The sequence below is a fragment of the Salmo trutta genome, chromosome 29 (genome assembly GCF_901001165.1).
Source record: "Salmo trutta chromosome 29, fSalTru1.1, whole genome shotgun sequence".
Taxonomy (NCBI): domain Eukaryota; kingdom Metazoa; phylum Chordata; class Actinopteri; order Salmoniformes; family Salmonidae; genus Salmo; species Salmo trutta.
Genome location: NC_042985.1, coordinates 35,142,917 through 35,156,685, shown reverse-complemented (window position 1 = coordinate 35,156,685; position 13,769 = coordinate 35,142,917). Strand labels below are relative to the sequence as shown.

The following is a 13,769-nucleotide window of genomic DNA, read 5'->3' as shown; positions in this document are numbered from 1 at the left end:
GTGCGTGTCACCAGTCCGGTGCCACCTGTACCGGCTCCACGCACTAGGCCTCCAGTGCGCATTCACAGTCCAGAGCTTCCGGCGACAGTTCCCAGTCCAGAGCTTCCGGCGACGGTTCCCGGTCCGGAACCTCCTGCGACGGTTCCCGGTCCGGAACCTCCTGTGACGGTTCCCGGTCCGGAACCTCCTGCGACGGTCAACGGTCCGGAACCTCCAGCGACGGTCAACAGTCTGGAGAGTCCAGGCACGGCGTCCAGTCCAGCTCCAGGGCCGGAGCTTTCTTCTGCGTCGGTGCCCAGTCAAGGCATGGCGTCCAGTCCAGCTCCAGGGCAGGAGCCTTCCTCTGCGCCGGTGCTCAGTCCAGGCACGGCGTCCAGTCCAGCTCCAAGGCCAGAGCCTTCCTCTGCGCCGGTGCCCAGTCCAGGCACGGCGTCCAGTCCCGCTCCAAGGCTGGAGCCTTCCTCTGCGCCGGTGCCCAGTCCAGGCACGGCGTCCAGTCCCGCTCCATGGCCGGAGCCTTCTTCTGCGCCAGTGCTCAGTACAGACACGGCGTCCATTCCCGCTCCTAGGCCAGAGCCTTCCTCAGTGCCGGTGCCCAGTCCGGGCACGGCGACCAGCCCAGCTCCAAGCCCGGAGCCTTCCTCTGCGCCGGTGCCCAGTCCGGGCGCGGCGTTCAACCCAGCTCCATGGCCGGAGCCTTCCTCTGCGCCGATACCCAGTCCAGGCATGTTGTTCAGCCTGGCGCCATGGTCGGATCCGGGGTCTGGGGGGGGGCTACGACCCGCACTGGAGCCGCCACTGACACTAGTCACCCCCCCAAACCCTCCCATTTAGTTTCAGGTCTTGCGGCCGGAGTCCGCACCTTTGGGACTTGGAGCTGGGGGGGCACTGTCACACCCTGACCATAGAGAGCCCTTGTTTCTCTATGGTGTAGTAGGTCAGGGCATGACGAGGGGGTGTTCTAGTTTCTATGTTGGTGTTTTGGTTTGGTTCCCAATTAGAGGCAGCTGGTAATCGTTGCCTCTAATTGGGGATCATATTTAAGTAGCTATTTTTCCCACCTGTGTTTGTGGGATATTATTTTGTGTTTGTGCATATGCACCACGTAGTCACGTTTCGTTGTTCGTTTATTGTTTTGTTTTGCTGAAGTTTCACTTGATAATAAAGATGTGGAACTCTACGTATGCTGCGCCTTGGTCCAGTTCTTACGACAACCGTGACAACTGTAGATTCCACATCACAATACATTGACAAATTACATTGAAACGACATTGATTTAACCAGTTTGTGCCCAGTGGAATGGTTTATGGACACTCGACTCTGCTATTCAACCAGACGGCTTTTCCATTTTCCGTATGGCTCGAACGGCAGCTTCAGGTAAGAGTAGGGAGAGGTGTATGCTTCCTCATCAACAATTCCTGGTGTACCGAAGTTGAAAACATCTAGAGCTCCTGTTCACCTGACCTGGAGTTTCTGATGCTAAAATGCCAACTCCACTAAATGCCAAGGGAATTCACGCATGTTATTGTCACAGCTGTGTACATACCGCCACAAGCAAACACCAAGGCGGCACTCAGCAAACTGTACATGAACATTAGCCAGCAAGAATCTTCACACCCGGAAGCAGTCTTTATTGTCAAGATTGTTTAAAATAAATTCTTCCAAAATAAAGTATTACCAACATGTTTCCTGCCCCACGAGAGGAAACAACGTGCTGGATCATGCACTGTATATACAAACATCCGTGATGCCATCCCCCACCCCCACTTTGGCCAATCAAAAAGAATGTGGACACCTGCTCATCAAACATCTCATTCCAAAATCATGGGCATTAATATGGAGTTGGTCTCACATTTGGTGCTACAACAGCCTCCACTCTTCTAGGAAGGCTTTCCACTAGATGTTGGAACATTGCTGCGAGGACTTGCTTCCATTCAGCTAAAAGGGCATTAGTGAGGTCGGGCACTGATGTTGGGCGATTAGTCCTGGCTCGCAGTCGGCGTTCCAATTTATCCCAAAGGTGTTCGATGGGGTTGAGGTCAGGGCTCTGTTTAGGCCATTCAAGTTCTTCCACACCGATCTTGACAAACCATTTCTGAATGGACCTCACTTTGTGCACGTGGACATTGTCATGCTGAATCAGGAAAGGGCCTTCCCCAAACTGTTGCCACAAAGTTGGAAGCACAAAAATCATCTAGAATGTCATTGTATGCTGTAGCGTTAGGATTTCCCGCCATTGGAACTAAGGGATCTAACCCGAACCATGAAAAACAGCCCCAGTCCGTTATTCCTCCTCCAGCAAACTTTACAGTTGGCACTATGCATTTGGGGCAGGTAGCGTTCTCCTGGCATCTGCCAAACCCAGATTTGACAGTCACAATAAAAATCCAGAAATACCCCAACCAGAAACCCTGAATGAACAGAAATACCCCAACCAAAAACCCTGAATGAACAGAAATATCCATACCATGCTGAGAACCCGTACTGCAACATTCAATGTCAGAAGAACAAAACCCAGATGACTTGGTGATGCACGACGTGTACAAGACAATACAGACTCAAACTTGAATTGATGTTCGACAACTCAGACTCACGACTCATGTGGCAAGGACTACAGACTATCACAGACTACAAAGGCAAATCCAAATGTGTGGTGTCCACCGAAGCCTCCCTCCAGACAAGCTTTACACATTCTATGCTCGCTTTGAGGCAGACAATACCAAGCTGTCCAGGAAGACTCTCGCTGCTCCAGACGACAAGGTGATTTTGCTCTCCGAGGCTGACGTGAGGAAAACTCTCAAAAGAGTGAATACTCACAAAAGGGGCCTTCAGAGTGTGTGCTGACCAGCTGGTGGGCATCTTGTCTGACATCTTCAACCTGTATTCCTGTAAACCACAGGTTGTAAGGATTGGCAACAACACCTCCTCCACACAGACTCAACACAGGCGTCCCCCAGGGGTGTGTCCTTAGCCCTGTGCTGTGCTCCCTGTTCACCCACAATTTGACATGGCACCAACTCCATCATCAAGTTTGCTGATGACACCACGGTTGTAGGCCTGCTAACCAACAAAGATGAGTCAGCCTATAGGTAGGAGGTAAATTAATTGTCATTGTGGTCCCAGGAAAACAACCTCTACCTTAAAGTCAGCAAAACAAAAAAGTTGATTGTTGACTTCAGAAAGCAGAAGATGGAACAAGCCCTGATCCACATCAACAGGACTGCAGTAGAGAGTCAGCAGTTTTAAGTTCCTCTGCATCTGCATCACCGAGAACTTGACATGTAGCAAAAACCCCACCACCCTTGTCAAGAGGATACAACAGCAACTCTACTTCCTAAAGTGGCTGAAGAAAATCATCAAGAGCGTCCTGACCGGTTGCATCACAGCCTGGTACATGAATTGCTCTGTTCATGACTGCTAGGCCCTCCAGCGGGTGGTGAAGACAGCCCGGTACATCCCTGGGACCGTGCTCCCACCAATCCAGGACAATTACTCAAAACGGTGCCTGAGGAAGGCCCGCATCATCATCAGGTAGCTTAGCGGTTAGACCTGAGCCGACAAGGTGAAAAATCTGTCTGTGCCCTTGAGCAAGGCTCTTAACCCTGATTTTCTCCAGGGGCACCGTTCTACTATGGCTGACCCTGTAAAACAACACATTTCACTGCACCTATCCGGTGGACGTGACAATAAAAAAAGATATATTTATATACAGTGCCTTCGGAAAGTATTCAGACCCTTGACTTTTTCCACATTTTCTTACGTTAGTCTTATTCTAAAATTTATTAAATTGTTTTTTCCATCATCAATCTACACACAATAAACCATAATGACAAAGCAAAAACAGGTTTGTAGAAATGTTTGCTAATTTAATTGTTTTTTTTTAAACAGAAATATATAATTTACATAAGTATTCAGACCCTTTACTCAGTACTTTGTTGAAGCACCTTTGGCAGCAATTACAGCCTTGAGTCTTGGATATGACGCTACACGCTTGGCACAACTGTATTTGGGGAGTTTCTCCCATTCTTCTCTGCAGATCCTCTCAAGCTCTGTCAGGTTAGATGGGGAGCGTTGCTGCACAGCTATTTTCATGTCTCTCCAGAGATGTTCGATCGGGTTCACGTCCAGGCTCTGGCTGGGCCACTCAAGGACATTCAGAGACTTGTCCTGAATTCCCTCCTGCAATGTCTTGGCTGTGTGCTTAGGGTCATTGTCCAGTTGGAAGCACCTCTGGAGCACGTTTTCATCAAGGATCTCTCTGTACTTTGCTCCTTTCATCTTTGCCTTGATCCTGACTAGTCTACCAGGTCCTGCCGCTGAAAAACACCCCCACAACATGATGCTGCCACCACAATGCTTCACCGTAGGGATGGTGCCAGGTTTCCTCCAGACATGACACTTGGCATTCAAGCCAAAGAGTTTAATCTTGGTTTCATAAGACCAGAGAATCTTGTTTCTCGTAGTCTGAGAGTCTTTAGGTGCCTTTTAGCAAACTCCAAGCAGGCTGTCATATGCCTTTTACTGAGGAGTGGATTCTGTCTGGCCCTCTTCCATAAAGTCCTGATTGGTGGAATGCTGCAGAGATGGGAGAACTTTCCAGAAGACCAACCATCTCCACAGAGGAACTCTAGATCTCTGTCAGAGTGACCATTGGGTTCTTGGCCACCTCCCTGACCAAGGCCCTTCTTCCCCGATTGCTCAGTGCGGCCAGCTCCAAACTTGTTCCATTTAAGAATGATGGAGGCCACTGTTTTCTTGGGCACCTTCAGTGCTGCAGAATATTTTTGGTAACCTTTCCCAGATCTGTGCCTCAACACAATCATGTCTCGGAGCTCTACGGACAATTCCCTTGACCTCATGGCTTGGTTTTTGCTCTGACATGCACTGTCAACTGTGGGACCTTATATAGACAGGTGTGTGCCTTTCCAAATCATGTCCAATCAATTGAATTTACCACAGGTGGACTCCAATCAAGTTGTACAAACATCTGAAGGATGAGCAATGGAAACAGGATGCACCTGAGCAAAATGTCAAGTGTCATAGCAAAGGGTCTGAATAAGGTATTATAAATAAGGTATTTCCATGTATATTTTTTTATACATTTGCAAACATTTCTAAAAACCTGTTTTCGCTTTGTTATTATGGGGTATTATGTGTAGATTGCTGATTATCATTTTTTTTACAAATTCATTTTAGAATAAGGCTGTAAAGTTAACAAAATGTGGAAGAAGTCAACGGATCTGAATACTTTCCGAAGGCACTGTATACTGTGTGTATATGCACGAGCTGTTCCCTCCTTTACCGCATGGGGTCTGATACCAACAGGCTCAGAGACAGTTTTAACTACAAGCCATCAAACTGCTGAACACTTAAACTGGACTGACCACATTCACTGACTTTCTGCACCTTAGCACACACACACACACAATATAGCTGCTGCTACCAGTCTTCTATTATTATTGCTTTATGGATCATCACTCCTACTCATTTTTTACATTTTAGTCATTTAGCAGACGCTCTTATCCAGAGCGACTTACAGTAGTGAATGCATACATTTCATAATTTTTTTTCCCGTACTGGTCCCCCGTAGGAATCGAACCCACATCCCTGGCGTTGCAAACACCATGCTCTACCAACTGAGCCACACGATCTGTGATGCTTTGTGGATACGGGTCCTGGCTTCTACAAGTCACTTTATAATGTGTGGTATGACATGCTGAACTAAGACTAGTAATATCCCTTCCTGTCTCCCTGTCAGAGCGTTTCAATGTGTTCCTACTGCCCTGTCCTAACCTGGACATCTATGGGGAGTGTATGATGCAGATCACCCATGAGAATATCTACCTGTGGGACATACACAACCCTCGCACCAAACTGGTCACCTGGCCTCTCTGCTCCCTGCGCCGCTACGGACGAGATGCCACGCGCTTCACGTTCGAGGCTGGACGGTGAGGGAGACGTGAGGGAGGGAGGGGTATGGGGAGAAGAATGCAAAAGCTGCAGAAAAGCAGGACTGTGTAACCAGTTGTCTGTGCCTAGCCCATAGATCACTTGATGAAAATTACATACAGACCATACACACTCATGCACGTGCGCGCGCACACACACACACACACACACACACACACACACACACACACACACACACACACACACACACACACACACACACACACAGACGGACAGGAGCCCTGTCCGGCAGAGCCTCATAAAGAGATTGATTGAATAGATTAGAGGAAAATCAATGGTGAGCGAGGCGTTCTTATCTCCTCCTGCGCTTTGATAAACTTGAAAAGAAAGGATTCGGGCCACTTGCAGGGTGCCCCCCCAAAGGACAAAGATAAGAGTGATGCACTGTCAATAGGGCGAACGTAGTCCCACACTGCCACCTAGTGGTGTTTAGGATGCAGTATAATTGGCTGCTATTTGCATGAGAACAATGTGTGGTAAATACAGTGTGCCTGCAAAAGGACTGTTTGCAAAAACATATCTATATAAGATGAATTGTTGATATGGCCTGTATACACATGCATGTTGTACTGAGCAGTGTGTGCTGGTGAGTTCCAGGATGTGTGACAGTGGAGAAGGCCTGTACACATTCCAGACGCGGGAGGGAGAACAGATCTACCAGAGAGTCCACTCCTCCACCCTGGCCATCGCTGAGCAGCACAAGAGAGTTCTGATGGAGATGGAGAAGAACAGCAGAGTAAGGCACAGTTACACACACACACAGTATTCTCCCTGGTGGTTATATAATACTGTGTAATACAATATGTAATACTACATAATACTGTGTTTTTAATACATTTTTTCTCTCTGTCAGTTGTCTAAAGGTTCTGAGGCGGGCTCCTACCCCTGTACCCCCACAGCCATCCTGCCCCGCAGTGCCTTCTGGCACCATATCACTGGCACTCAGGGGGGCATGGACCCAGCCCATGGTAAACCACAGCCTAGACTACAATCTCAACCACACAGCACTGGGGCTAGAGTGGGGACATTGGTCTGAATATGGAAAGTGTAAACGTTTGAACGTGGGGTCTGGAGTTTAACGAATCATACAGAAGCTTATAGAGTAGGCTGCACCTGTAGACATGACTTTTTCTCGTCTGTCTCTTGTGTCCTGTCCTGTCCTGTAGGTGACATGTTTGGTGGTTCTCAGACTGGCGCTGATGCAGACCTGCTCTCCACCCGGCTGCCCTCAGAGCCACGCCACGCTACCATGCCCCTGGCACACAGCCGACACTCCCCCGCCCGCTACCCCACCTACCCCAGCCAGTGATCCCAGGGGTGCATTGCAGCCCCCTAGCCTCCTCCACTCTGTACCCTGCACTCCTCCTATTCTCCTTTCTCTGCAGTGCTTACCTCAACTCCATGCCCCCTCATCTACCCTCCAGCCAATCAGGTTGGGTTGTGGGGAGTGGGCTCGCCGATGGGGTCATAGGACCTCCCCTAAAGCTGGGAGCTCTGTGAAGCAGGACGTGACAGCGCCTCTGGTCTTCTCTTCTCTTCCAAAGGCTGGTTACCTGAAGGAACTTCAACTCCCAGAATCCCTCACTGTGGGGGCAAAGTGCATTGTGCGAGCCAGCAGTGGCTTGTTGCCTCTTAGTGAGCTGACATTGTGGCATGGTGCATCTCTGCTCTGCTGTGGGTGTGGAGGAGGAACAGGAGGAGGAGGGGTGTGAGCTGTAAGGATGTGATTTAGTGTCCTCGCTAACCCCTGTGAAATCTTATTTTCTGATGGGATTCAGTCAGCTCTCCAATTTACTCAATCCCCTTCGCGACAGACCTCTTCATGTACCTCATGCCAGCTCTTAGCAAAGTTCAATGTTAGGGGCTCAGGACGTCCCCATACAGCTCTTATTGGGGGGCAGAACAGTAGGACCCCTTCCTACCATCCCTGCTCTCCAGCATGATAAGGATTGTGGCGCTCGCTCCAACCCATAACCTCAATCTGACAGACACATGTCTAAGACAACAGTTTCCTCCCAAGAACTGGCCTTGGCTTCCTTCTTCAACTCTGTGTGTGGGTGGAATAGGGACTGTCCCTGGACTATCATCCAACCAAACACCTGGTCTAATTCCACAGAGAAACAAAGGACCACTTGTCTTTCATCTTTCTTTCTTAAAAAAAAATTGTAGCAGACTTAACCTGACTTTACCTTGTATACTGTTCTGTTTTATAAAGGAAATAGACATAGATTTTTCTGGGAGGATAGAGAGAGGCAGTGATGAGAGGGAGGGAGAGACATGTTTCTGAAGTCATGACTTCGTTTGTTGTTTTCTCTTGGTTTCCTGCCATTGGGTTGTGAAGACATCCAAGGCTGTTCATAATATGGTAATGGAACCGTGTGTGTGTGTGTGTGTGTGTGTGTGTGTGTACGTACTGCATGAATGGGATACACAGTTACTGACATTTGGCCACTTTAAAACCTATGTTAAGAGAGAATTTAGACATGGTAAATAATAAGCTAGATTTAAAAATGTAGACGTCACAAAGATGTAGCCACTCCCTCAAACCTCATCATTATTGTGGAGGTCCTTGGTCTGAGGGAGACAGTTTGAGTTTCCTGTCAGGCACAAGAGTATAATGAACTAGTGGAGTTGTGATAAACATTATTAATGTCCTGTGTTTTTAGTGTCACAGACTTTCTTGTGTGTGTGTGTGGGGGGGGGTTACCGCCTGACCAAAATGGTTCTTGACGTGTTTGCACTTTTTTTTCTTGTTTTTAAATGTGTTTTTGATAAATCAGGAGCCATTGCTCTTAATTTGGGTCATGTGAGGGATAAGCACAGGGCGGGTCCATAAGTTACCTGCCTCAGAGACCCTCACATGGAGTCCTTTTATTTTAGGGCTGTAGCCTAGATACTGCTAGTGGGTTATTTAGTAGATAACTGTTGCACAAAGAGAGAAAAACATGTTTTTATAGCTGGAAGTATAAAACCTGCCCTCTACACAGTTCTTACATAAGATTGGGTTTATAACTAATAATGCTAATTATTTAAACCCATCTCAACATTGGCAGATTTGATTGACTATGAACTAAGACTTTCCAACTGTGTATTAATTTGTGACACTTGGATATAACCCAACTAATGCACCCTGTAGTTAGAGATTGGACTAATATGAAATAAATATATATATATATATATCAGTATTTCACCACTGTTAAAGTTATCGTATGTGAAGCTTATAAAATGAGGTAATTTTCTAATCTCCTTGACTAGGTGTAATGTTATTTATTTGGTTTGGCCAGAGTGGGACAGTCTGATGTCTAAGGCTACTTATTAAATGCTGGAATCCAATAAAACACACATTTACAGCTTCTGTATTATTTATCTCATGTTAACATAAAGGGCTAAGCTTTTTGTTAAACATAATCTTTACCCTATGTATTTGTGTTTGTGTACATACATGAGTTATTGTTGCTGCCCTCTTGGGCTCTTGAAAATACAGCTATTTATTTCACATCGTGTGGTCTCTAGATGGGTGTGGGTGTGTGTGTGAGAGAGAGTGTGATGTGTATGTCTGAATGTTCTGTGACAGGGATTGTCTGGGGATCGTTTCTTTGAAACGCATGAACTCAACACATTTTTATACTGTGTAACGATGGTAAGATTGAAATGTTGTGGACTTGTTTGTCCAGATAGATGGGTGGAGATTTTTTTAGAGACGTTTACTTGGCACAGGGAAATAAAGAACAAAGATTCACCCGATCATGGGGTCATCTAAGTGATTTACTGATTGGATGAAAGAGAGATGTTACCGTGGGGATGATGTATGGAGGGGAAGGATTGATACAAGTCTTCTGGAATGGGAGGAGTCTTCATACTCCCTCCATGGGGTCCTAAACTATCACGTTTCATTCCCCTTAGTCCCGTTCACCTCCTCTCCTTAAAACTCTTTTGCCTTAAGACTTCACGTATGTTTCCGTCGCTGCTCTTTCTCTTGGTTCTCTTTTTTTATTGTCGCCGTCTGGTGAAAACCTCATCTCCGAAACAGAAACATTTCAGGAAATTGAAAAGATTAGAACATTTCCCCATGAACAAACATACAATTATGAAACTTCCGAAACTATTTTGAATAGGATTTATTGGTCTCGGAGTACATTGAGGGGAGTTAGTGCTTTAAATAAATGTCAAAATAAAACATTTGGCAAAACATTTTGTTTGGTTTTCATCAGACAGCGAGCGACATTCCGGAAACGGCTTGTATGGTTTTTTTCATAACAATTCTATCGGCCAAATCCCTCCTGGATAAGAATTGCATATCTCATGATGGATTGAACATCTGTTTATTGTGGTGGTGAAAATATTGTTTTATTACAATGTTTGTGATAATTTCACAGACATTTTGGATCACTACCTTCGCTTTGTGGTTGATACTGGGTTGTTTCCACAGAACGTACATGTTATTCAACAACAACGCCAGTACTTATTTGCATAGCAGGCACACAAATGCAAACTTTACCTCACATGTCACATACAATTCACTTGCACGTTTGTATATTTAACAATACTTTAACTACATTTTACAACTGCTAATGGTCTAGCTTGTGGGCCAAGCCACCTGTCTACAAATATTCAATTTCACCAGGATGTTTGAAAAATATAAAACATATTTTGCTATCTTTGTTTGCCAATTGTCCAGCATAGTCTTGTTAGGTTCAGGAACCTATTTCTGCTGGTGAGGAATGGCTTGGACAAGCTGAGGTACCCAAATTTCAACCTCCAAACATGTTCCTCCTCCATGTTAATAATACATCTGCTAAATGTGTGTTCAGAAAGTTTGATAAGAGTTTAATTCGTCAAAGCATTTTTACAGAGACAAAGATGTTTGTGTTCTGTAGGAAAATGGTTTATTTCAGACATTCACCACAAATGATTGGTTTATGTTCATTGTCCTATTCCTGGTATCTGTTTAGGTTAGTTTGCACCTAATGGAGGACTTCTTAAACCAACCTCCCCTCCTCTCCAAAAAGAAAGGAGGACCAAGTCACTCTTCATATAATTAATTCAATTGCCTTTATTTGTATGGCACGTTCAATGTAAACAACATTTAAAAACTCCTCTGCCAGGGTTTCTCCCAGCTAGAGCTGTGTTACTTTTCTCTGAGAGCACAGAGAAAACAACGCTTTAACCTTCTCATCAATCTGGAAGTTACTGCCCCACACAGTCACTAGAACATTGGGAATAGTGCTTAAATTGATCTCGAAATGAAAAACATTAATACGATACTGTTATCTGTCTCGTAACATACTTTTGCTCTGTACCTGTGCATTTCCTTTGGGTGAGGCACGTGGTGTGATTTGGGGAGACACCAAACAGGACATATTAGGACTGTAGTTTTGTGTGGACTCAGCGCCTGGGACCCTGATGTAGGTATGCTATGAGCATGTTGCCATTGAAACCCCTGTTGCATGAATTCCTTTAACAAAATGCCATGTGTGTCCTGTAATGGTTGTGGTATTAACATTTTGCAGATTTTATTATAAAAAAAATACACTAAAGAATGGTTGTGTCTTGTTTTTGTCCTGCCTCATCACATTATCATTTCAATATCGTTTTTTTATTTATTTAACTAGGCAAGTCAGTTAAGAACAAATTCTTAAATTCTTGAAATCTCTTTTTTACGAAAGCTATATGGGAATTTCAATAAAACTAAAATAATTAGGGGAAAAAAAAGCAAAACAGAAAGTGCAATAAATAGCAAAACTTACAAAAAAAAAATCTATATATTATGAGCACACTTAGGCTTAGATTCAATCAGATTATTATACATTTTTTTATTCATCTTTATTTAACCAGGTAGGCCAGTTGAGAACAAGTTCTCATTTACAACTGCAACCTGGCCAAGGTAAAGCAAAGCAGTGCAACAAAAACACAGAGTTACACATGGGATAAACAAACGTACAGTCAATAACACAAAAGAAAAATCTGCATACAGTGTGTGCAAATGGAGGAGGTAAGGCAATAAATAGGCCAATAGTGGCGAAGTAATTACAATTTAGCAATTTACACTGGAGTGATATAGGTACAGATGAGGATGTGCAAGTAGAAATACTGGTGTGCAAAAGAGCAGAAAAACAAATATGGGGATGAGGTAGGTAGTTGGATGGGCTATTTACAGACGGGCTGTGTACAGGTACAGTGATCGGTAAGCTGATCTGACAGCTGACACAAAGTTAGAGAGGGAGATATACGTCTCCAACTTCAGTGATTTTTGCAATTCGTTCCAGTCATTGGCAGCAGAGAAATGGAAGGAAAGGCGGCCAAATGAGGTGTTGGCTTTGGGGATGACCAGTGAAATATACCTGCTGGAGCACGTGCTACGGGTGGGTGTTGCTATGGTGACCAGTGGGCTGAGATAAGGCGGAGCTTTACCTAGCAAAGACTTATAGATGACCTGGAGCCAGTGGGTTTGGCGACGACTATGTAGCGAGGACCAACCAACGAGAGCATACAGGTCGCAGTGGTGGATAGTATATGGGGCTTTGGTGACAAAACGGATGGCACTGTGATAGACTACATCCAATTTGCTGAGTAGAGTGTTGGAGGCTATTTTGTAAATGACATCGCCGAAGTCAAGGATCGGTAGGATAGTCAGTTTTACAAGGGTATGTTTGGCAGCATGAGTGAAGGAGGCTTTGTTGCGAAATAGGAAGCTGATTCTAGATTTAACTTTGGATTGGAGATGCTTAATGTAAGTCTGGAAGGAAAGTTTACAGTCTAGCCAGACACCTAGGTATTTATAGTTGTCCACATATTCTAAGTCAGAACCGTCCAGGGTAGTGATGCTAGTTGGGCGGGCGGGTGCGGGCAGCGATCGGTTGAAGAGCATGCATTTCGTTTTACTAGCATTTAAAAGCAGTTGGAGGCCACGGAAGGAGTGTTGTATGGCGTTGAAGCTCATTTTGAGCTTTGTTAACACAGTGTCCAAAGAAGGGCCAGATGTATACAGAATGGTGTCGTCTGTGTAGAGCTGAATCAAAGAATCACCAGTAGCAAGAGCGACATCATTGATATATACAGAGAAAAGAGATGGCCTGAGAATTGAACCCTGTGGCACCCCCATAGAGACTTCCAGAGGTCCAGACAACAGGCCCTCCGATTTGACACACTGAACTCAGAAGTAGTTAGTGAACCAGGCGAGGCAGTCATTAGAGAAACCAAGGCTGTTGAGTCTGTCAATAAGAATGCGGTGATTGACAGATTCGAAAGCCTTGGCCAGGTCGATGAAGACGGCTGCACAGTACTGTCTTTTATCGATGGTGGTTAGGATATCGTTTAGGACCTTGAGCGTGGCTGAGGTGCGCTCGTGACCAGCTCAAAAACCAGATCGCATAGTGGAGAAGGTACGGTGGGATTCGAAATGGTCGGTGATCTGTTTGTTCACTTAGCTTTCGAAGACTTTAGAAAGGCAGGGCAGGATGGATATAGGTCTGAAACAGTTTGGGTCTAAAGTGTCTCCCCCTTTGAAGAGGGGGATGGCCGCGGCTGCTGTCCAGTCTTTAGGAATCTCGGATGATACGAAAGAGAGGTTGAACAGACTAGTAATAGGGGTTGCAACAATGGCAGTGGATCATTTTAGATTGTCTAGCCCAGCTGATTTGTAGGGGATCCAGATGTTGCAGCTCTTTCAAAACATCAGCTGTCTGGATTTGGGTGAAGGAGAAGCGGGGGGGGGGCTTGGGCCAGTTGCTGCGGGGGGTGCAAAGCTGTTGGCCGGGTTGGGGTAGCCAGGTGGAAAGCATGGCCAGCCGTAGAGAAAT

General features: G+C 45.6%; 1 protein-coding gene across 5 annotated transcripts in view; it reads left to right on the top strand.

The window, feature by feature from the left end:
* LOC115167474 (docking protein 4) overlaps window positions 1–9,725 on the top strand; it is a 51,513-nt gene extending 41,788 nt beyond the window's left edge. For all 5 annotated transcript variants that reach the window (XM_029721908.1, XM_029721912.1, XM_029721910.1 and 2 more), the window contains 4 exons: window positions 5,759–5,948; window positions 6,568–6,706; window positions 6,824–6,938; window positions 7,137–9,725. In XM_029721908.1, coding sequence (XP_029577768.1) covers window positions 5,759–5,948; window positions 6,568–6,706; window positions 6,824–6,938; window positions 7,137–7,279 — 587 coding nt within the window. In that variant the 3' untranslated portion in view covers window positions 7,280–9,725. The remainder of the gene's footprint in view (window positions 1–5,758; window positions 5,949–6,567; window positions 6,707–6,823; window positions 6,939–7,136) is intronic.
* Window positions 9,726–13,769: the final 4,044 nt, after the last annotated feature.